The sequence below is a fragment of the Terrapene carolina genome, unplaced genomic scaffold (assembly GCF_002925995.2).
Source record: "Terrapene carolina triunguis isolate 2854851 unplaced genomic scaffold, T_m_triunguis-2.0 Scaffold69, whole genome shotgun sequence".
In the NCBI taxonomy this organism is placed as follows: domain Eukaryota; kingdom Metazoa; phylum Chordata; order Testudines; family Emydidae; genus Terrapene; species Terrapene triunguis.
The window spans coordinates 31,850,969-31,875,279 of NW_020664420.1; the positions used below are offsets into that span (position 1 = coordinate 31,850,969).

At 40.5% G+C, this 24,311-nt stretch overlaps 1 protein-coding gene across 1 annotated transcript in view; it reads left to right on the plus strand.

Annotated features, from left to right (window-relative positions):
• The window catches only part of IPO11 (importin 11), a 247,488-nt gene that overhangs the window by 90,343 nt on the left and 132,834 nt on the right, over nt 1–24,311 (plus strand). Inside the window, exons 17-20 of the mRNA XM_026649109.2 lie at nt 3,161–3,194; nt 3,363–3,403; nt 4,925–5,041; nt 12,502–12,615. Of these exons, the coding sequence (XP_026504894.1) occupies nt 3,161–3,194; nt 3,363–3,403; nt 4,925–5,041; nt 12,502–12,615 (306 nt within the window). The remainder of the gene's footprint in view (nt 1–3,160; nt 3,195–3,362; nt 3,404–4,924; nt 5,042–12,501; nt 12,616–24,311) is intronic.

Consider the following 24,311-nt stretch of genomic DNA (forward strand, 5'->3'; position numbering starts at 1 on the left):
CACTGCTGAAATCGATCACCAAGTCAACATTCTACCAGTGGGGCAATCCAGTGATAGACTACTGCTGTTTTGGCTAGCACCCTCCCTTCCTTGAGGGTGTCTCTCAGTTCCTCCCTGCATTCCAGCGGGAGCCAATACAGGAAGGGTTTCACCCTTTCCCACATAAAAAGCTGTACTTTGAGAACAGTGTCTGGCAGTTTGCAATGCTGAATAGTAGCATGCCTATTAATAGGCCTTTTGGCTAAAGAGGTTCCATTTTTTGGAATCCTTGTCTAACCTAAATCTCCCTTGCTTCAATTTAAGCTAAGCAAATGGCTGGTGCATTTTACACTATTTGGCATTTTTAAAGATGTGTGGCTTCATTCCAGATATGAGTTGCAGTAAATAAGTGTGACAGGAGCGACTGTAACAACTATTTCCCTTCTTAGTATTTTGGGAAAAGCCTTTGCCTGAGTTGTCCTGAACAGACTTCAGACCCTTTCAGACAGAATCTATCCTGAATGACAGTGCGGCTTCAGAGCTGAAAGGTCTACTATCAACATGATCTTCTCTTGAGACAACTACAAGAGAAATGCAGAGAACAAAAAAGGCCCCTCTACATATCCTTCATCAATCTCACAAAGGCTTTTGACTTTGTCAGTAGAAGTGGACTATTCATGCTTCTAGAAAAGATTGGATGTGCCCTCAATCTTTTAAGCATGATTCGATCCTTCCATGAAAACATATACGGCACAGTCCAATATGATGGCTCAGTGTCTGAGGCTTTCCAGATTTGTAGTGGAGTTAAGCAAGGTTGTGTACTTGCCCCAACTCTGTTTAGGATCTTCTTCTCCCTGCTACTGAAACAAGTTTTTGGTTCCTCAACTGAGGGAATCTACTTACACACAAGATCTGATGGAAAGCTTTCAGTCTTGCAAGACTCAGATCTAAAACCAAGAATCGGGAGGCCCTTATCCATCACCTTATCTTTGCTGATGATGCAGCAGTGACAACCCACACCGAAGCTCATCTTCAAAGCCTAATGGACAGTTTTTCCAAAGCCAACAAGACTTCGGGCTTACTATAAGCCTAAAAAAGACTAACATAATGTGCCAAGGAGTTGAGGAAGGATCCTCCGTCAAGATCAACAACTATGAACTTTAAGTGGTGAACAAGTTCACATACCTGGGCTCCACTATCGCAGTCAGCCTTGAAACAGAACTCAACATCTGCATTCGAAAAGCCACCACAATAACGTCTAAACTGAACGAGAGGGTATGGCTAAACAACAAACTGACAGAACACACAAAGATCTGTGTGTATCGTGCATGTGTTATCAGCACACTTTTGTATGGGAGCAAGACATGGATCCTATACTCTCCTCAGGAAAAGAGGCTCAACAGCTTTCATATGCGTTGCCTTCGTTGAATCTTTGGAATCTCCTGGAAGGACAGAGTCACCAGCATTGAGGTGCTCAAACAGGCCAGCTTACCCAGCATGCAAACACTCCTCAAACAGAGACGCTTCCGCTGGCTTGGGCATGTGTGCCGAATGAATGATGGATACATCCCAAAGGACATCCTCCACGGCAAATTGGCCTCTGGCAAAAGACCCAAAGGATGCCCCAAATTGTGTTTCAAGGATGTGTGCAAGTGAGACCTCAAAGAAATGGACATGGATGTGGACAAATGGGAAGATCACACTCAGGACCGCAGCCTTTGCTCAACAAAGGTCTCCGGAGTTATGAGAGGAAGCAGTCCAGCTTAGCAGAGGAGAAGAGCTCGCAGAAGACAGACCCCAAAGGATCGAAACATCACCTTTAAATGTGACAGATGCAGCAGAGATTGTCTCTCTCGAGTGGGTCTCTTCAGTCACGTTTGCGGCTGCCATAAAACCAACTGAGTAAATTCTTTACCTCTCTGGGGCACATACCCATGGTCTCCCGAGACTGAAGGATGCCTACTAAATCCTACTTTCCATGGTTCTTTCGGCATTCAGTAGCACTGAGTCCCAAAGGGCCCCCAAGCGCTTTCTGAGAAATGGTGCTATTTGTTTAATATAAAAGATGTTGAATTAGGTGTCATCTCTATGATGCAGGCCGTTCAGTTTATATTGTTTTACCAGCTCTCCTAATGGCTTCATATAGATCTTGAGTAATATGGGGGAGAGGAATAAATCATAGGAAATTCTACATTACTGTTTTTGAGGTGGAAGAACAGATGCCAATAATAGCTATCTAGATTTAGTCTGAGTGGAAGGTCTTGAGCCATATCAGGGCATTTCTGTTCACCTCTGCAGCTTCCTGTGGATGGAGCAGGTTTGTTTGGTGATCAACAATATCATATGCTGCAGCGAGGTCCCACGGAATAAATATGTGTTTTCTTTCCGTGTCTGTGATCAGGACCAGAGCAGGATACCGGTAGCTGACAGTTGACGTTTTGGAAGCTAGCCAAAAAAAAAATAGCCTTCGTTAGTTAGATACTGGTTATTAGGTTGAAGTCTGTAGCATTGAGCAATGATTTTTGTAGTGCTCGGTGGCCTACTGCATGGTTTAAGGTGAGAAAATAGAATCCTTAAATTTTCTGTTAGAAAACACTGGGGTCCCAGTGTTCTCTCTTACCATCTAGATGGGGCAGGGCTAAGTGTCACTGGTTGTGGCCTTGGTTGCAGTTAATGCTTCCTTGATTGCTACTTCTCATAATTGTCTGAATTCTTGGAAATAGGGTGTTCGTGGCCCTGTAGTTGGTTTGTTGGTGGTAGCTCATGAGAACCGTCCCAGAAACAGGTGATCCCCTCTGTCTCAAGAATTCTCATCACAGCCATATGGCCCAGTTCTGCAGTGTTTATTAGACTTAACTGAGCGTTTTGCCTGAGTAGGGACTGCTGAGTAGGTCCTGCAGGTGGTGTGATTCTTGACAATTTGTAGTAGTTTTTTAAATCCTGAAAAATTCTAATTTATGCAAAAACTGCTCCTTATAAACAATATAAAGCTAAAAACCCTGGGAAAATACAGAAATATGCCAGTGTTAAATTAATTTAATTTTATCCCTGGAAACATGTAAAGTATATGTGAAAGCTTAACAATTTCAGATCTGAAAATATTACACTAACTTCTGTGAGATAATCAAAGTAATATTTAATAAGGGTAATAGCATGATATTTCCTGATTTTTGTCTTTCAGGTCCGCATTGAGACAGCTACAACACTGAAGTTAAATATCCTTTTTATTAACTACAATTTTCTATTTTATTATTTCTTCAAAGCTACTGGAAATTAATGATTTTTGATCATTAATAATTCACATTTTAATAGTAATTCAGATTGAGTCAAAGATATTGTAATAATGTTTTTCAATCTTCAGTTTTTCTTTAACTTTTGTTCACCTGTAGATGACTTTGAGTTTAGAACTGACCAGTTTTTACCGGTAAGGGCATTTATGTGAGTGTGAGTGCTTGTGTGGGTAGAGGAAGGGAGGGAAAGCAACAATTCCAGTTCCATTTCAAAAGAAACTGTTCAATAGTTGCTGTATTTATTTAACTTCAATAACAAGAAAAAAACTATTCTGTTGTTGCACAGAGACTTTATTGTGCAACAGTTAAGGTTGCCACACACATATCTTACCTGACACAGAAGCAAGGAAAAGCCTCCTGACAATACATATATTCTCCACTCTTCCACCCACAGATACACACCTTGTCATTACCACAGCTACCACACATCACAGACTAAACATTATTCCCAGTATGGGTGCCAGTCTTTACTAAACTACCTCTTCCACATATACCCGATTTTCCCTCCGAGCTCCTTTCTGCACACACTGCTTCCTAAACTACCCTTTGCCAGAAATATTAGTTGTGGTTGTTAGGTGTAATGCAATGTATTAGGAATGTAGCAGAATTTCCCCAATGTTTATCTTTGTGAGCACAGTGTTGGCAGTAAGTAAATAATGAGATGGTAATCACTGTACAATAGATTGTGGTCTGTTTCAGTTAAGATTATTTTGCTGTGATATATTTGATGAACTATAAAAAGTATCATCTTGTAATTTATACTGTTGAGCACTTGTGTCCACATGCATTATGCATTTGGTATTTTTGCTTTAGCTGTTTGAAATTGTTGTGATAAGTATTAAAAATGTCATTATTAATAACTTTAGGAAACAAAATTGTTGTCAAAGTTTACAATTTTTCCAGACCTCTAGCAAATTATCAGAGACTGCTTAAGAGAATTTGCTGCCCTATGCAAAACTTCTGTGTGCCACCCATCCCTGCCACCCACTAGAATAGATGCTCTAAATTGGGGGGGGAGAGCACACGTAGGACTTTCTGGGAGGAGGGATTGTAGTGAGCCTTCTGGTCTTTTGGTGGTTATGGTAGCATAACTGGAGAGGGGGACTTGCAGCACCACTCACTAAGGTTTGGCCCAGCTGCCCCTTTGTCATGACAGAGGGGCAGCCAGGCCAAATCTGAGAGTGGCGTTGTGATCTGGTGCACAGGGTTACAGCACTGCTCAGGTTTGGCCCCTGTTGCCCTAGCAGTTGCCTCGTTTTCTTATAGCTAGAGTGGCCTCTGAATATCATTCTCTCCAGAGGTGCTGATAGCTTCCAACTTCTAGGAATTTAAACTTTGAAGTAATTTTAATACATTTAAACCTGAGATCAAAGCTTATTGAAACTGGTCCCATGCTTGAATTCTTATGCAAGACTAGTACATGTTAGGTACTGAAACTTTGTAAAATTCAATTTTGGATTATGAGTGGTCAAAATGTATTAGACTATTTTTCGAAATGCAAGACCAACATGTTGCAGAACTTCCAACACACTAAAAGTTCATGACAAATTTCAGCCCAGTGCTGTAGGCAGATAAGAAAATTGCTGTTTTAGATTTCTATTTGTATTCTTGATAATCTAACTAATCCATAGTTTACTAATTTCTTTTTATTGTAGTATCTGGAATCCATGTTCACTCTACTCTTTCAGCTACTTCAAGAAGTCACAGAATGTGACACAAAGATGCATGTTCTTCATGTTCTTTCTTGTGTGATTGAAAGAGTCAATATACAGGTAACTGTTACAGACTATAATATTAAATTAAAGCCTAGTATACTTGTCCATTGATGAGAGCAAAGAAGATTTTTTTTCTATTTATTGCTATTACATTATATCAAAATGATGAAAGTAATTACCCTGCAGTGTTTGTTTTATTTCAGTAATCTACACAGCTCTGCTTCTACTTCCCCTGTTCACATTTTTTTGCCCAACATACTTGCTCTGCCTGGTCTCCTCCCACTCAACTTTCTGTATTTTTTTGCATGTTCCCTACATGTGCAAAATTTAATTTTATTTTTATAATTCCCTTTTTTGTCTTAGACTTTCAGCTCTAATGACCTTCTCTCACTTCTGATTTTTAATATTTTTTGTTGTACCTAATTACAAGATGTAACAACGAGTCCTGTGGCACCTTAAGAAAGCTTATGCTACAATACATCTGTTAGTCTTTAAGGTGCCACAGGACTCTTTGTTGCTTTTTACAGATCCAGACTAACACAGCTACCCCTCTGATAATTACAAGATACGTTTTTTGAGGTGCCCATTACTGTAGTGTCTAGGCAGTTTAGTTTATAGCAGTTCAAGGACATGGAGCTCAGTTTCCTGCATTGTTTTAAAGTCACCATCCTCAACTACAAGGTTATAAGGTTAAAATTGTTGACCTCACTTTTTACTACTTCCTTTCCTTAGTATGGAAGTATATTTTCAGTTTAAATTTAGGACATTCAAGATGTTCCTGAGGAAATAAAATTTGATTGTTGTCTGCAGTCAACTTTTTTAGGGTACTCGCCTCAAGTGGGGTAGAGAAAGGTAAGGCAAGGTAGAGGAGGTAGCAGTTCCTCTGACCTGTAAGTGGTCCTCGAAGCAGCAGCTTTCTTTGTGAATCTCTGAGACAAATGTAAATTTTCTGTTTATCCCCTGTATGAACAGAGAGCCTGCTAGTGGATCCTCACTCCTTTCATAATTGTTTCTTCTCCCTCCACAACAGTTTGTCCTAGTGGCTCCTCCTTTTCTCTTCATGGAAAGAGCACTGTTGATTCCTGTTTTTCCTTTACCCATTGATGGAGGTCTTGATATAGTGATAGGAGTAGTAAGGCTGATAGTGGCTAGATGGGGGCGGTTGAGGATAAATGATACTTAATTTAAAATAGTTTTAAAGTGATTGTTTTATATCTCTGGCACACTTTTGTGTGCATTGCTCATCATCTTGGATTGTGAATTCTTCAAGGTGAGGTTTGCATCTTACTCTACATGTGGAAAGCACATAGCACATTCTGGGTGCTGCTGTAATGCAGATAATAAAGGTATGTAAATTGTGAGAGTGTCTGGATAAGAGATGAAGTTCACCTGAGATTTACTTTGGCTCTAATACTGATGCTCCTCTGGATTACGTGAGTGTTTGAGGCACATATAGATCCTCTCACTTGGACTCCTTCATCACTGGAATTAGTTTTGGGGAAATGCAACCACCTAGCACAGTCCTTAATCTCTCCCAATTTACACTAGCCAGCTGTGTTGATTGATGACTGGGTCCATGAACTGGAAATTGCTGGCAGGCAATATTTTTCTTGTCATTTCTGGCTGAAATAGTATACTATGCTTAATTAAGCTGATGATTTAGTGTATCCTAGCTTTAAATTTAATTCTGTATGAGATTATTAAAATAGGGACAAGAAGCATACAAAATATGTAATAAATCAGGCAAAATTTACAAAGTTTTTGTCCATACTTTGTGTTGAACATACCATGGTAAAGAAAAAACAAGTTATGTGAAATGATTGCTTTATAGGAAATTATCCTTTCAGCATTAAAAACTAATATGCAGAAGTGGTTAATTTATGATACTCTGTATAGGTAGCTAACAAAATGAATTGGAAATCTGGAAATTTATAAAGAAAGATAATTATACAACATGCACAAGATGTTAAAAATTACACATCTGGTAGTTTTTATTGTTCAATTTGTTAAAACACCTTTTGATTTATTCTACTATGATGTCCTAGAACTCATGCAAGGAAGAACTTCTACAATGTGCAATAAGAATGTGCAATAAAACTGTAATTTCATGTTTCAATTATTTGAATTGGTGTTAAATACAACATGTTGTATTATAGTTGCATTCGTTTCACAGTTGTGTTGGTGGTGGCTGGGCTCCCCAGATTTTAAAAGATGCCTTTTCTGTTGAGAAGCATTCCCATCATTGATGGGAATTCTCAGTGTATACATTGCTTGGGAGAGTTGCATATGCTCAGCAAGTGCAAGATTTGCACTTTTTAAGGGAAGATACCGTAAAAACAAGGAAATTAAGTATAGACTATTAGTGATGGAGCAAGCCTTAAGACCGGCTTTGGACCCTGATACAGAAAACCCCCATGTACAGGGGCCCTCTGCTTCTGTTAATGCACCATCTATATTGAGCTTCCAAGATGAAAGCAGCGTCAAGACCATGGTCTACAACACACTCTGAGTGAGGTAAATATAACTGTGGCACCAGTACTGAGAGCTTCCCACTCACAGACAAGGAGGGGCATAAGAGGAGCAGAACAAATTGTTCCCTCTCAAAAAAGATTTGATCACAGGAGACCTCAGGCCCTGAGAGGAGTGCTATTGAGGCTCTGAGTACTTTGGGTAACATGAAGTACTCTAAGACTTCATCTAAGTTCCATACCTCAGCGCTAATAGGCATGGTACTGAAGACCACTACTGCCACCGTCAGGGTCCCTGATAGTAAGAGAGCAGCCTCATTGGAATCTGTGGTACCCTCAGTACTGGCACCAGCACCTCAGAGACATTGGTAACAAGCTCCCAGTAGTGTAGGAGTTGTGGTATCCTAAAGACCTCATGGTACTGAATGAGCCTGAGTCTCCCCTCCTTGGGACCTCTGGGCACCTCTCAGTAGTCAGATCTTGTTAGGTCACAGACCATACATTTTGTAGTGAGACTATTCCACTATTCAGGAAGAAGGGTTGTCACTTCCTGTACAATATGTGGAGGAGCATTCAGACTCAGAGCTTTCAGTTCAAGGCTCTCCAGTTTACTCTAGGAGTCGTTATTCCCCTCTGCAGATGCAAGAAAGAAAGGATACAAGACATCTGCATCTTAATACTTGGGATGATCAGTGATGGATACTTCCCCCCTCTCCCTATACCTTATGGCCCTCCTCATTGGCCTTATTGGGACCCAGGGGCTATTTACAGCCATCAGTTTCGAGGGGCCTCATTCAATCTCATAAGGAACACAGAAGATCTCATTCCCTGGTACAATCCACCCCTCCCTCCCCTCCAGTCTGAATCAGCAGAGGAGACCTTTGAGGAGCAAGAGGCAAGGGCAGACTAAGAGGTAACCCATTTTACAAATATCTCTCCATCACCTGATAAGGCAGTAAAACCACCACTGCGATCATTAGCTGATGACTTTTGGGAGTTCCAGGACCTGATGAAGCGAGCTGTAGACCTGCTTCATATTCTGTTGGAAGAAGTCCAGGGTTCCCATCACAGGCTCCTGGACATATTGCATACTACTTCTTCAGCACAGGTGGTATTGCTGATGAACTAAGCTCTTCTTGAGCCAGCTAAGACCATCTGGCAAACTCCAGCAAAGGCACCCCCTAAATGCAAGCATGCTGATTTAAAAAAAAAAAAAAAGCTACATCCTGGCCAGGGTTTATGAGTTTCTGTTTTCACATCTGGCACAAGTTCTTTGGTTGTGGACAGAGTTAATGAAAGGTAGAGACAGCATATTCTAAAAGCTACCCCATATAACAAGGACCTCTCTCTATTCCAACAGGCATGGGAGGCTATAATGTTGGACAGATGGGTTTTGGAGGCCATTACATCTGGTTACACAAATCATTTTACCTTCATCCCTCCCTTCTGCCCCCTCTACCCCCCACCATCCCTCTTCAGGGACCCCAATCACAATCTATTGCTGAGACTGAAGTTTACATTGCTCCTAAGTCTCACGGCCATCGAACCAGTTCCACTTCAACACAGAGGAAAAAGATTTTGTTCAAGGTATTTTTTGATACTCAAGAAAAAAGGGGTTGGAGGCCAATACAAGATCTCAGACAACTGAACAAGCATGTCAGAGCTCTGAAATTCCAGATGGAGTCCCTAGCAGCTATAATTCCCTCCAGGAACTGATTTGTAATTCTTGACCTTAAAGATGCCTACTTCCATGTAGCAATTCATCCCTCTCAGAAAAGATTTCTGAATTTCACATTCGATCACAATCACTATCAGTCCTGGATCCTAACCTTCAGTCTTTCTTCTGCTCTCAAAAAACATGGCGGTTGTAGGTGCCGACCTCTATCGTCTAGGAATAACAGCCTTTCCTTACCTTGATGACTGGCTTCTTGAGGGCTGATCTTATCAGGAGGTTCTATTAGCAGTTAAACAACTTCAGTATTCCCCTGTTTAGGTCTACAAATAAATCTCAAGAAATTGGTCTTGACCTCTATAAAAAGTATTTATTGTGTAGGAGTGTTTCTGGATTTGATGATGGGCAGTATCTCCCTCCCAACAGGTTCCTCACTTTAAAGAACCTTATCCAAAGAATGCAGCTCAGTCCTCAAGTTCCAGCAAGTTCTGCACTTCTGGGAAATGTGGTACCTTATGTTTTCTTAACACAAAATGCCAGGTTCCATCTTTGATGACTCCAGAAGTAGCTCCAGACAGTTTATGTACCCAACAAACAGGTCTGAACAAGCAAGTGTCAGCACCCAGTGGTGTCCTACAGTCACTCACCTGATGGAATGATCCTTCCAAAGTTTGTGCAGGAATCTCATTCAGACAGACTCCTTCTATGGTCATGATAACATTAGACACTTCCCTCCTGGAATGGGGAGCACATTTAGGCCCTCTCACAGCCCAAGGCAAATGGTCACAACAAAAACAATGCTTGCACATCACTCTTCTGGAGTTAAGGATGGTCAGAAATGCTTGCCTCCTATTTTTACCCTTAATCAAAAACAAGTCAATCAAGATCATAATGGACAACATAGCTTGTATATATTATATCCTCAGGGAGGAGCACATTCCTCCTCTCTCTGCACTGAAGTAATAAAGCTCTGGAATTGGTGGCTGGCCAACCAGATAGTCATTTTGGCTTCTTACTTCCTGGGTATACAAAATTCCATAGCAGACAACCTCCGCAGACATTTCCCCCTAAATTACAACTGGGAGTTGGAGTCTCAAGTCCTCAAACAAAATAATCCTATCTTGGGGGTTTCCAGAGGTCAATCTTTTTGCCACTGCAGCCAACACAAAATGCAGAAAATTCTGTTCCAGAGGAGGACTCGATCCCCAGACTCTAGGAAACAGCTTTCTCTTTACATGGGAAAAGGGTCTTTTTATGCATATCCACCAACTCCAGTGCTCTTAAAGGGTCTCATCAAGATTGAGAAGGACTGAGCCAGGGTCATTTTGACTGCACCAACTCATCCAAGACAATTTTGGTTTTTTTATCTCATCAGACTCACTGCTCACCATGCATGGCAGCTTTTGATCCGTTCTCAACTGTTGTCTCAGGATGTGGGTTGAACACATCACCCCAATCTGAATGTTCTGTAACTCCAAACATGGCTCCTCAATGTTTTTTGGGACTAGATAGAAGCATCCTGTTCATTGGGAGTACAACATGTGCCATTAAATAGCAGGAGGGAAACAATAAGACACACTTACCTTCAAAAATATGTTCAAAAACATGTTGTCTTTGGTGTAACTGCCGTCATCTTTTGCCTGTCCAACCATCTCTTTCCAGTTTTAGGTTCAGTTCCAATAGGTAATCCATCAAGGTTCACTCAGCATCAATAACAGCTTTCCACTTGCCAGAAGGTTTGTCAGTTTTCACACAGCTGACTGTAGTGAGATTCCTGAAAGATTTTATGAACCTTTTTCTACGGATTAGAGATGCTAATCTGCTTTGGGATCTCACCTTGTTCTTAACCATCTCATGAAACAGCCTTTTGAGCCACTAGCTATGTGCTCTCTGTTACAGTTGTCTGAAGGCAGCCTTTTTGGTGTCCATCACTTCTGCATCAAGGGTTGGGGAGATTGGGGCTCTAATGACAGACCCTCCATTTACTGTGTTCTTCAAGAAAAATGGCATCTTTACAACCCCATCCAAAACTTTTACCTAAGGTTTCTTCTGTGTTTCATATTAACCATACTATTCACCTTTCAGTTTTCTTTCCTAAGCCACATCAGTCTATGCAGGAAGCTATATTCCATGCACTGGGTGTTAAGAGGTCATCGGCCTTTTACTTGGACAGAACCAGATCATTCAGGAAATCCCCTAGACTTTTTGTTTCTATTGCGGCTAGGTCTAGTGGATTCACTGTCTCCATGCAGAGACTCTGATTGATCTTTGGATGTATTATTACCTGTTAAAATTTGGATCATATGCCATCTCCCCTCTGAGTGACTGCACATTCTACTAGATCAGAATCTATGTCTGTAGCCCTCCTCAAGGACGTTCCAGTTGCTGAAAACTGCAAAGCTGCATCATGTACTTTGGTGCATACTTTTTCCAGCCATTATGCTGTAGTTCACACTGCTAGATTGGATGCTGCTGTAGGCAACATAGTTCTCTCTTCAGTGCTGGACTCTGTTCCGAAACTCCTGCTTACTTAAGGGGGTTACTGCTAAGGAGTCGCCTGAAGTGGAGCACCCAGAGGGATACTACTCAAAGAAGGAGAGGTTACTCACCTTGTACAGTAACTGGAATTCTTTGAGATGTGTGTCCGTGTGGTTGCTCCACTACCTGCCCTCCTCCTCCTCTGCTTCTGAAGTTTCCTCTGTGGGACTTTGGAGTAGAGAAGGAACTGAGGGTGGTTCGTACACACAGCCTTATATAGCCTCAGTATGTGGCATGAGCATATATGTAGGGTGCATGCACGGGTCGAGTGGGCACTGTTACCAAAAATCTTCAGTCAAAGGCACAGAACACATGCACACCTGAAGTGGAGCACCTACAGGTGGACACATCTTGAAGAAGTCCAGTACTGCACAAGATGAGTAACCTCTCCTTTCCTTTTACTGAACTTGGGTTTTCTTGGACTCTTTCTTCCCACACAATTCAATTATATAGGCTGTTCTAATCCATACTTTAGACGAAACCATTTCAATATGAAAACATGGTCCGTTTTTTCTTTTCATACATGACTAAGCTTTTACTCACATTTTCATAATGTCTGCTATGAAAAACATGTTCTGTGTAACCGTTACATAATTATGGACCATTTAAATCTCTTAGTAAGAAATGTTAGGTATTTTTGTTAATGAAAAAAAGAAGCAAGTTCAAAACAAAAATATATTTAATATTGTGACAAAACCAACTGAACATAGCTTGTGCAATTTTGGCTCAAAGATAATGTGTGAAATTTTTGGAGATTTGATAGCTTTTGTATAGTTTCATGGTTAAGTAAAATATTTTACTCTGTTAAAAATATTGTCATTTTGATTTCTTGACTGTAGATACGGCCATATGTAGGATGTTTGGTTCAGTATTTACCCCTGCTTTGGAAACAAAGCGAGGAGCACAATATGCTGAGATGTGCCATTCTAACCACTCTAATTCATCTTATTCAGGTAAAGTATCAAAATCTTCCTGATACTTTCTCACATTTGTATATTCCGTGTAATATTTTATGCTGGTAAACTGAAGGTAGTATTTAGCTTTATAGAGTATTATTTACATTTTAGTTATCCTTAAGTGCTTTATAATAGTATATTAGAAACATTGTTCTATAATTGTGTTGGCAAGCATAGCAAGTATTATACACGCAACAGTTTTGTTTACATAGTTTTGGCCATTAAAAGTTGCTTTATTGAGTTTTGTTAAGTTAATCAAGTTAACTCTTCATTTAGAAAAATTTTGGAATTGTGCCTTTTATCTTCTTTATGAAGTAATGAAGAATGCCTGAAAGGTTTTAACAATTTGGTTTTTCTGGCTTCTTCTCCTTCCCTTAATCCAAGATGTTTAGGGTGCATGTCTCTTCTTGCAAATACTGGAGATAGTTCAGAGTTGTCCACAAGGCTCTTGGGTTTGGCCACGTCCCTTCCACTTTTGCACCACATTCTTTGCCTATTGAGAATGAATCCCTTCATTTACTCCTCATTTATATCTCAGAGGATGGAGAGCTCTGAGGTTTGAGACCCTGTCCAAGCCCTCTCACTCTGAAAGCTAAGACCCAAATCAGAGAAAGAAGAGTTCTTTCCCTTGAGATATGTTTGGATCCACGAGGGAGGTGGTAGCCACTGGCGAGGGGGAGAGAATAAGCAAGCTAAAGGCAAGGACAATATTGAATTCAAATAGGAATGGAAAACTTCTGAGAAAATTAAGAAATTCTGTGCTGGGTCCTAGAACACACACATTTTCTTATTATCCTACCTCAGGTTGATGAGGCAGGGCTATTCCAGGTAAAGGGTTTATCTGTTGAATTTTCAGGTCAAGTTAAACAGTTAGTTTTCTGTACAGCACTGCTTGGCTTTTGCCAAATCATAACTCACAATCCACTTATTTGAAATTGCATTAATTTTCTACAGTTCTCAGCGTCCGTCTCCTTCCACTGTGAATAAACTGAATACAAACCTTTTTGCTTTTGGGGACTGCCCACCCTATGATATTCAGTGCTGTTCACACCTGTTTTTATAGGAAACATTATAGAAGGATAATGAGGGTGACTCCAGTTTCTTTAAAAAGAACAGGAGTCAATTTCTTCAGGAGCTCTCAACATACTCACTCTTTCCTTCCTATTTAATAAATTAAAATGTACTGTCATTGTCTCTTTTTTTCCTTGATGTTTAATATAGCGTATTCTTAGTTTTGACAAGAACCAAAAAGCAAATGAGATGGTAGCTTTTGGAAAAATCACACCTCAGACAACTCTATCTTTACACAATACCAAACAGGACCAAGTACTTGTTTTTAAATATGTTTTTACCAGCTTTTATAAAAGGAAAGCGGGGGAGGGATAGCTCAGTGTTTTGAGCATTGGCCTGCTAAACCCAGGGTTGTGAGTTCAATCTTTGAGGGGTCCATTTAGGGATCTGGGGCAAAAATCTGTCCGGGGATTGGTCCTGCTTTGAGCAGGGGGTTGGACTAAATGACCTCTTAAGGTCCCTTCCAACCCTGATATTCTATTATTTTAACCCTAATGGGGGCACGGGGGAGCTGTATATATGATAGTTGAAAGTGTGCTCTATGTGCAGCTGTGGTATTTAATAAAATAGGATACATAAGGAATAGCATGGAGAATACAGAAAATATTCTAATGCTATTATCTAAATCAATGCTTTGTCCTTACTGGGAATACTGCATTCAGTACTGGTCATTGATCTCAAAAAGGATATTCCAGAATTAGAGGGAATCCAGAGATGATCAGTAAGAATGAGTAGGGGACTGGAAAAAGTCTCACATGAAGAGATATTGAGATTGAGCAGAGATTCACAGCACCCCAGTACAGGGGAGTTACATGGCACCAGAGGAACTCCAAGTTCTTGAGGAACGTGAGTCGTCTTTATTTTCAATTGGGTTTAGCATTGCCCCTGTATGTATTCTCACTGTTTCATCAGTAATGGGCTTCTCTCTGGCACCAGCTGCTACTACTGTGTTACAACCCAATACTCTTGCCTCAGCAGCCCATCTTTAGAGGTAGAATTTTCTTGTTCTTCATTTGGCTCATAGCACAATGGGGAAGGGTCTCCCACATATTCTCTTAGGGCCTTTTCTTCTGAGTTCTTGGGTTGGAAAGGGAGTCTAGCATTTCCTATAAACCTACGCTCCATAGGAATTATGAGGGTAGCCATATTCCCTGGTACTCTTCCTCTTGTGCCCCTGCTTTCTACCTGTTTAACGTTCCTGCATGGCCATACTGGAACCCTGGGGTCCTTATCATGAGCATCCTCCTCATGCTCCACCTTATAATGAGATTTCTACTCAGAAGTAGATAACAGTGCAACATCAGAATCTCCTCATGATCCTCAGCCTGCGGAGGAAGTCTTTGAGGAGGAGGAACAGCTCCAAAATGAGGACATTACACCCCAGTTGGGTATTTCATCTTTGTGTCCGAAGGAGATGGTAATCTGTTTAGCACAGTCTCATCTGGATGACTATAAAAGTTTTCAGGATTTACTGAGAAAGGTTGTTGAGATTAATAACAGCCATACTGGGTGAGACCAATGGTCCATCTAGCCCAGAGTCTTGCCTCTGACAGTGCCAGATACTTCTGAGGAATTAACAGAACATGACAATTTTGTTTGATCCATCCTCTGTTGTCTCTCCCAACTCTCTGGGAGTTGGAGGTTTAGGGACATCCAGAGTATGGGGTTTTGTCCCTAACCATCTTGGCTAATAGCCATTGATGAACCTATCCTTCATGAACTTACCTAATTCTTTTTTTAACCCAGTTATACTTTTGGCCTTCACAACAACTCATGGCAATGAGTTCCACATGTTGACTATGTTGTATGAAGTAGTACTTCCGTTTGTTTGTTTTAAACCTCCTGCCTGTTAGTTTCATTGGGTGACCCCTGGTAAGTATGTTATGCAAAGGGGTATGTAGCAAGGTCTCAGTTGGTCCACCAAGCCACTGGGGGGTGGTGGGGAGCTACTGCCTTGCCGAAAGGCCTTAGTCATACCTCTTCGTCGATGGGGAATTAGCGGAGGGAGATGTGCCGTTGCAGTTGGCGTGACACAGGAGTACTGGCCAGCGACCATGGCACACCCCTCAGGCCGGGAAGCACCAGCAAGAGTCAGTGACATGCCCCTCAGGCCGGGGAGCACCAGCAAGAGTCCGTGGCGCGCCCCTCAGGCCGGGGAGCGCCGGCAAGAGTCCGTGGCACGCCCCTCAGGCCGGGGAGCGCCAGCAAGAGTCTGTGGCACGCCCCTCAGGCAGGGGAGCACTGGCAAGAATCCGTGGTGCGCCCCTCAGGCAGGGGAGCACTGGCTAGAGTCCTTAGTTCTTTATTGGGGTTCTGCCACCCCGAGGTGGGGTGGCCGGGGTAGGGGAATGCAGGCCCAACCAGCTCCACTGTGTTCCATCCCAGGGCCCTGACAGTGGTGGGAGGAGAGGGTCCCGCCACTGGGTCAGTGGGGATCCATCCGCAACACACTGATCAAATACTGATTCACCACACTGTCCAGTTCTACCCCTGGGCCACTTCCTACTTCTCAAGTGGGTCCCTCGGGTTCCTCCAATTCGTTGGGATATTCCACTGCCGGTAGCCTCGGTAGCTCCATCTCACCCTCAGCATCAGGCTCATTCGGCTCGGGTCGCTGCCCAACTCCTCCACTTCGTCGGGGTACTCTGTGGCCGGCAGTCCTGGTAGCCCGAGTCCTTCCTCAAGGTCAGGTTTCCCCTGGTCCAGGGCATCCCCTGGTTCGGCAGCAGGGTCTATAGGGAATAGCCAGCAATCTGGGTCTGTCTCCCTCCCTGGTGCTGCCCTGACTGGGCTAAGGGCCCCCCCTTTTGTACTTCCTGTTCCACCCTCCCCTTCCGGGGGTGGAGTAAGCTTGGCCTGGCTCCTCCCACTCAGGCTGAGAGAGTGGTTCTTTACCCTCTGGTTCGGAAGGAGGCCACCCCAGCTCCCTACAGGGTAAATAACACTTTCCTATTAAATTTCTCCATATCATTATGATTTTATAGACGTCTCCCATTTTCCCCCTTAGTTATCTCTTTTCTAAGCTGAACAGTTCCAGTCTTTTTAATCTCTCCTCATATGGAAGCTGTTCCATCCCATTAATTATTTTTGTTGCCCTTCTCTGCACCTTTTTCCAATTCTACTATATCTTTTTTGAGATGCGGCGATCAGAACGGTATTCAGTATTCAAGTAGTGGGCATATCATGTATTTAGATATTTTCTATCTCATTCCTAATGGTTCCTAACATTCTGTTAGCTTTTTTTGACTTTTACTGCACATGGAGCGAATGTTTTCAGAGAACTATTCCATTTGAGGAGGTGCAGGAGACCCCTCACAAGTTGTTGCACATCCTGTATACTTTAATGCCAAGAAGAGTAGCTCTTCCCATTAATGAGGGTTTATTGGAACTTGCTAAAAATATTTGGCAAACACCAGCAACTGTCACCTCAAATTAAAAAAAAAAAAAAAAAAGGCAGACAAAAGATACTAAATGCCATTTGTTCAGAATATCTTTATTCAAACCTGGTACAGGCTCTTTATTTGTGGCTGCAGACGAGAAGATTAGACAGCCCCAACCCAAGGTTACTCCATTTGAGGAAGAGTTGAAATAACTAGATCTGTTTGGTCATAGGTGTTATTCATCGGCAAGCTTACAATTTAGAATTTTAAATTATCAGGCCCTGCTTGCCTGCTGATTTCTTAATTATAATTAAGTTCACAGATTTTGTTGATAAGTTGCTATAGAAACATAGGAAGGACTTCAAATTCCTAATAAATGAAGGACAGTTAGTTTGCAAGAAGCACTGGAAGCAGCAGATGGTGCCTTGCGATCTATGGCAATATCTGTAGTAATGGGGCAATCTTCTTGGCTCCAAAGTTTCAGAATCCCAAGAAAAGTGCAGTCAACAATGGAGGATCTATCCAGAGTTTTGATAGTAAACATTGAAAAGTAGAGTTGGGCAAGGCATATAATAAAACCTCATTTTTGAGGGCTTATGTCGATCTCTGATTATATGATATTAGAAGGAGATTCCCCTAGAGTGCAGCTTATCTCACATCTGCCTTCTGGGCATTTCTTGCATCTTCCTCTAAAGATTATGGTGCTGGTTACTTTTGGAGACAGAATAGAGGACTAGAGGGACCACAGGCCTGGTCCATTCTGGCAAGTCCTATGCTCCTATGAAATATATTTTCATTTGTATACTAGGACTGTGCTTTCTGAATAGATTTATTATTTTTGTGTAACAGCTTTGATTTGTTTTCTTTGTTTAGAATCTTTAAATAGAGAAGGCCTTCCTCCCTTTTGCAGAGGCATCTGTTATTTTTATATTGAGATGCTGCCTGCTATATGAAACACTTCTTTCTTCTAAAGACCTCATTTTTGTTCTTTCCTGACATCCAAAGATACTTCAGATTTGGCACTTCTCCCTGTGTTCATTCTGTGGAAAGACAAAGGAGAAAGCATCTGCTCTAGAAATACATGCTTTAGCAGTTTTCTACCTCATCGGGAATTTGCTCAGAGGAATTCACTGAGACTTTCCAAGAGATTACTGCTTACCAGATGTCCTAATAAATATAGCTCTGTATGTATCCCCAGGAAGTCAAAGCAGTTAACACTCTTGAAAAAGGAAAAATAAAGGCAGCAAGTTATGAAAGTTGGCAAACTTTCTGTGTTCTTTTCTTCCATATATAAACTCTTAAAAAAACAAACTAGTTAACAATGTATGGACAGAGGACAAAACTAAATACAGGATCGAAAGAGAAAATACAACATAATTCAAAACCAAAGTGGGGCCTGAGGTCTAAAAAGGGTTATCCAAATGATATCCTCAAAATAATTCAAAATCAGGCATGAAGTCCAGAGTGCAGCAAATAATGGGCACCAAAGTCTGTGGTGTTGATGGAGAGTATGGTCTAAAAGGGTAATTCTCAGTGATGCAGGAATAAGGACCAGAAGTAGGCTTGAGACCGTGGCAAAATTATATGAAATTCACCTCGTCCCTCAATGTGGAGGAGGGTATGCACAACTTCTCGCGCCCCCCCCCCCCAGTTAGAAATCACATAAACTGGGTTATATTGTAAGCCAGAAATAAATGTATTCACTATAACAGATGTATTTTAAGTAGTTAAGGAGGTAGAAGACCGAACAAGGCAGATTATTAAGAAAATAAAACAGAGCAAGAAACTGGTTACATGTAAGTTCTCACCCTAAACGTGGTTCTAATCATCATCTTCACAGGCCGGACGCCCTTCCAGCCAGGGTCCAGTTCTTTCCCCCAGTTCCAACTTAGTTGTTTCCAGCAGTCATCTTGGGTAGGGTAGCAGGGGAGAACTGACGACCTGGATTACCTCACTTCCCACCCTTAAATAAGATTTGCATAAGGTGGGAGTCCTTTTTTTTCCTAGTTTGACCCCCCACACACACACTGCCCAGCTTCATGTGGAAAAGTACAGAATTCAAGATGGGTTCCAGTATCAGGTGACATGGTCACATGCATCTGTAGGGCCTCTGTAGCCATTCTTCACAGGCTGACCCACACATTCACAGGAAGACTAACCTCTTTTGCAGTCAATTGTCTCTTGCTGATGGGTCATCAGCACTGTCAGGATTTTTCATTGTTGTACCTGAAGTGTTAGCAGGGGACGTCACCCAAAGTAACATAGTTGAAATATAGATACATAGTCAATATTCCTAATTTCAGATACAAAAATGATATGTGCATACAAATAGGATAATCATATTCAGTAAATCATAACCTTTCCAATTATACCTTACAAGGCCCATCTTGCTTAAAATACATGTTAGTTATGTCATATTCTTTGCCTTGCTCAAATTTCTAAGGCAGCTACTAGGTTTTGCAGTTTGGGATATTAATAGTTTCATTATACATGATTTCATATATCATGAAATGGAAAGCGAACACAATCTAGATGTAACGGTATGTTACATAATTTTAGAAATGTAACCAGTATGGGTCAAATAATTGTCTTGGCATGGCATTGTAGGCTTGTCTTCACTGCATTCTTATGTAGCCTTTTTTTATTTAAATTGAATTTAGTGATTTTATATTAACCTACAACGGGTTCAGTTCCTGTTGCTACAGTTTTAAGCGCAACAGAGTGAAAATCACCTCTGGTGAATTTGACGATTCCAGGAAGACCAAGGATAGCGACCACAATCACTAGTACAAAGTCTTATCTCTACTACAAGTTTTGTTAAAGCATTAAGTAAAGTTAATGTTACCCATGCATATATAAATCTTACAAAAACCCAGGCAATGACTAAGAATGTAGTCATATTCGCATCCCCAAAGGTATTCAGGGCTCTGATGGATTTCTCAACAGATGATCATCTATAGAGGGGTGCTTCCTGTGGGGATTTCCCACTTTTACCCAACCAGGGAACCTCTTTTATATTGTTGTTCTGACCCTGCTTAACACCTTATGCATATGCATGAGGGCTTCAACCCTCTTTTCCTTATCTGTACTTTCACACCCCAGGACTATTGGGGTGCCCCATTTTTCATAGGTTGTTCTCTTAGTTCCCCTTATTCTCTTTAGCATCTATGCACCATGTGTGTCCATGGTAACCTGCAGTCAGACCAGGATGTCCTGTGATCTTACAATCAGGTGTCTTGTGGTCTTGGGCAGTACATTGCGGTCTATTTTTCTGTAACATCACATATTGGCACATCTTTTACAGCAGTGATTCTCAACCAGGGTATGTGTACCCCCTGGGGGTACATCAGCTCATCTAGATATTTGTCTAGTTTTACAACAGGCTACAGAAAAAGTACTAGTGAAGTCAGTACAGACTAAAATTTCATACAATTACTTGTTTATATTGCTTTACGTACTATACACTGAAATGTAAGTACCGTATTTATATTCCAATTTATTTTATAATTATATGGTAAAAATGAGAAGTAAGCAATTTGTCAGTAACAGTGTGCTGTGACACTTTTGTATTTTTGTGTCTTATTTAGTAAGCAAGTAGTTTTTAAGTAAGGTGAAACTTGGTGGTATGCAAGACAATCAGACTTCTGAAAGGGGTACAGTAGTCTGGAAAGTTTGAGAGCCACTGTTTTACAGTAACCTTGTAACCCTACTAGCATAGGGTTATTCCTAGGTCACATATTCATGTCAAACATTCTTAAGCCTACGCCCCAGTATGGCCAAGCTAAAATCTTACATGCCTCAACCTATTGGCTTTGCATTCCAGCCACGTTTTACTTACGTACCTAATACACACTCATCATTCCTAAATGCTTGTCAATCTTATACATAAGATTGCAATTTAAATCTATTTAGCAAACATTGATTATATATGAAATAGCATATGAGTTGATCATAATACTAAATAACATAATGATAAATGGATAAAATGAACTAATTGGCTACAGTTAGCTTGAGCTTTAATTTGAGGTTTGCCCGTAGTCTAACTCCCATCTACAAACAAAAATCTCTAAATTGAGTTAAATGGTGCTTTAAGTTGGCTTGTTAGGGGGATGGGTTGAAACTCAAATGCTGCTGATTGTCAAGTTAGTAATGTAGCTCAAGTTATAGCAGCTCAGCAGCTGCTAATCCAATCACTCTTTGCTGCTTATTAAATTCCTCTATGTAGCTCTAGTCAGGGCCAGATTAAGGCATAAGATAACTACGTTACAATTTAGGGCCTCTCAACATGAGGGGGCCTATAAAAAATAAAAAACTGACTCCATTTCAAATTTTAGCAAAATTGGTTGATAAATGAGATATGGGAAAAAGAAGATTCTTTCTAAATATAGACATTTGCATTCAAATATGACAAAAATATACACATCTGGCTACACAAATACCCTTAACCTCCCTTACCCTTCACTAATTGTTCATTATTGACAGGCGGGAGGCCAGGGCTGAGAAAAAAACGATAATTGCACTTGTAGAATTAGTATTTCTATGAGTAAGTCTGCTATCAGTCTCCTAAGACAGCATTTTGTTGGCCAACTGCTACTGGTAAAATTCTGACTGTGCCTTCATAACTTATTTAAATAAATAAATAATCTCACTGCTGATAAAATCGGGAAAATTGTGAGGTCGGAGACTGCAGAATCGTGAGACAATCCTGCCAAGCTCATACTCATATGGGACTCGTCCTAGTAGTGATGTTATGTATAGCGTCCCCCTGGGCTGGTAACAGCCGGAAGGCCACCATCTTTCATTTATGGTCCAGCACGCTTAGTCATATAGTGCCTTCACTCCTGTTTTTCTTCGTTTTCTTAAGTGTTAGTGTGTTCTTTCTTCTTTTGATGTGTATGTACATACAATTGTGTATTTTAGTGTGCATACCACTTTCTGCTTCATGCGCTATCCATGCTTCACATGATTGAGTTTGCAGGTGATCGTCTTATGGACTTGGGTCAAGTGGATCTTGAGGAGGATAAATTTGTGTTGGCTTCCCTCCGTCAGTTTTGGGAACCTTCACAGTAAATATCAGAGAGTGCTGATGAAAGGATAAATAAAGGGTTTTGAGAGAATGGAAGGAAGATATACGTATGTATCAAAATATTCTGAATACTTGGTGAGCTAGTTATTTCAAACTATCTGCATATATGATTTATAAGCTATTAAGGCCTATAATATTCATTATCTTTGCTTGAATATTGGCTAGTTTTTCCTCATTTTCTCAATGCCTGTCTAGAGATTACCAGTCTTTTTTCTGGTAAATTCTTTCTCTTTGACAACAAGCTTTATGCGCGACTCTGTGGCCCCGAGTTGTTTACTTGAGATTAATTAGTGGTTCTGGGGGAGACAGAGGGTAGAGAAGCGAACGTGAAGAGAGAGAGCTTTTCTTGCAGCATTTTCTAGGCAGACATCTGCCCTAAGCATTCTGTGCATCAGAAGTGACAAACTCCGTAGCTTATCATTTGAGGACGTCATCAATCAATCATGAAAGAAAATGTTTTAAATTTCAGTGTTAAAATTAATGTGATGTGCAAACAGACATACTGTAGGTTGTACTACTTCCATTAAGTAAGCTGGTCTCTGTAACTGTAACTGCTTTTGTGTTGCTGTAGATATAAAGTTTTCATATCTACTAATTAAGACATCATAGACAAAATATGTTAATTTGAGATTATTTTATAATGTAAACAGGCATATTGCAAGACACATGTTTTAGTTAGATTATTATTCTATTTTTACAACTTTGTCTTTGTATATATGCAAATATAAAGCTTTCATGTTTATATCTTAAATGTTCTTTCTGTGAAAATAATAAATTATTTTTTTAATGTTATGGGGCCTCTTACACTTGACATAGTTTAGGGCCTCAGAATGTCATAATCCGGCCCTGGCTCCAGTGTTGTTTTGCAGTGTGGTTGGTCTCTCTAGAGTTTGGTCTCTCTAGAGCTAGGCTAGCTTGAGTGGGGTAACTTGATAATAAAGATGAGGTACTATCAGAGATTGAGGTGTTCTGTTATTTGAATTTTAATTATTGTTTCAACCAGTTTATCAGGTACAGATTTAAGATTTACTGGACTGTAGTTTCCCAGTTCATCCCTAGATTCTTATTTAAATATAAGTACAGCATTTGCTACAGTGGTGCAGTAGGTGTTTTTAATGAGAGATTGCATATATTTGTGGGAAGTTCAGCCACTACATACTTAAGCTCCTTCAAACTCTTGGATGTATACCATCTGGCCTGGTGACTTATTACTTTCCAAAATATTGGTTTCTCGAAGCACCTTGTCTTCTGACACCTCAATCTCTGATAGTACCTCATCTCTATTATCAGAAAAGAGGAAGTCCAGAGTAGGTATCTCTCCATATCTCCTTATAGTCAAAGAAAGGAACAGTTGAGATAGAGTTAAGGTTGAGAGTACAATGCAGTAATTTAGGGTAAAATATGTTACAGGCAAGGTATAATTATTACAAAAACAAGAATTTCTGAGATTAAAATTAAAACATAAAATAAATCCAAACATTAGCTTATGGAAGTGCAGAGTTACTATATCAAACATTCTTAATTCTGCTCCGTAGTGAAAACGTACAATAACCATGTTTAAAATTAAGGCATCTTAGTCCCAGATTAGATTAAATTGATTTAAAGATGTGTTAGGTTATGTGGTGTGTTTTCTGTGCCTTATAGCCACATGTAGAGGTCATTCTTTCTATTAGTTATTTAAAAAAATCAATGTCACTATAAATATGAATCCTTGTTAGAAGAATTTATATTCTTCCTGTTCCAAGAACATTTCAAAAGCTTTAGGGTGTGATAAAATCCACAAAATAAATGTTGACACCTTTCCCTCCTTTAAAATGTTTTATCCCCTGGTTTCCATTAAGTATTTATAGGCTCCATCTGTGCTACTCTAAAGTTTTTCTAGAGAAAGCATGATTGACATTGAAATGATTTGAAAATGTGTATACTGTTTATAATCAGTTTTGCAAACTTTTCAACGTTTTACTGTCCTCAAAATATTTGAAGAGGATCAGGAGTGATTTACTTGCTGTATACAATTGATATATTTTAGTGTGTATATCATTAGTCATATAGTTCCAAAGTCTGGTTTGAAATCCTTCTGCTGATGTTGCTCTAACAAGCCCCAGAGTCTGTCTTAGGCCCTATCCTGACTCACATGATTAACTGCAGAGGGATAT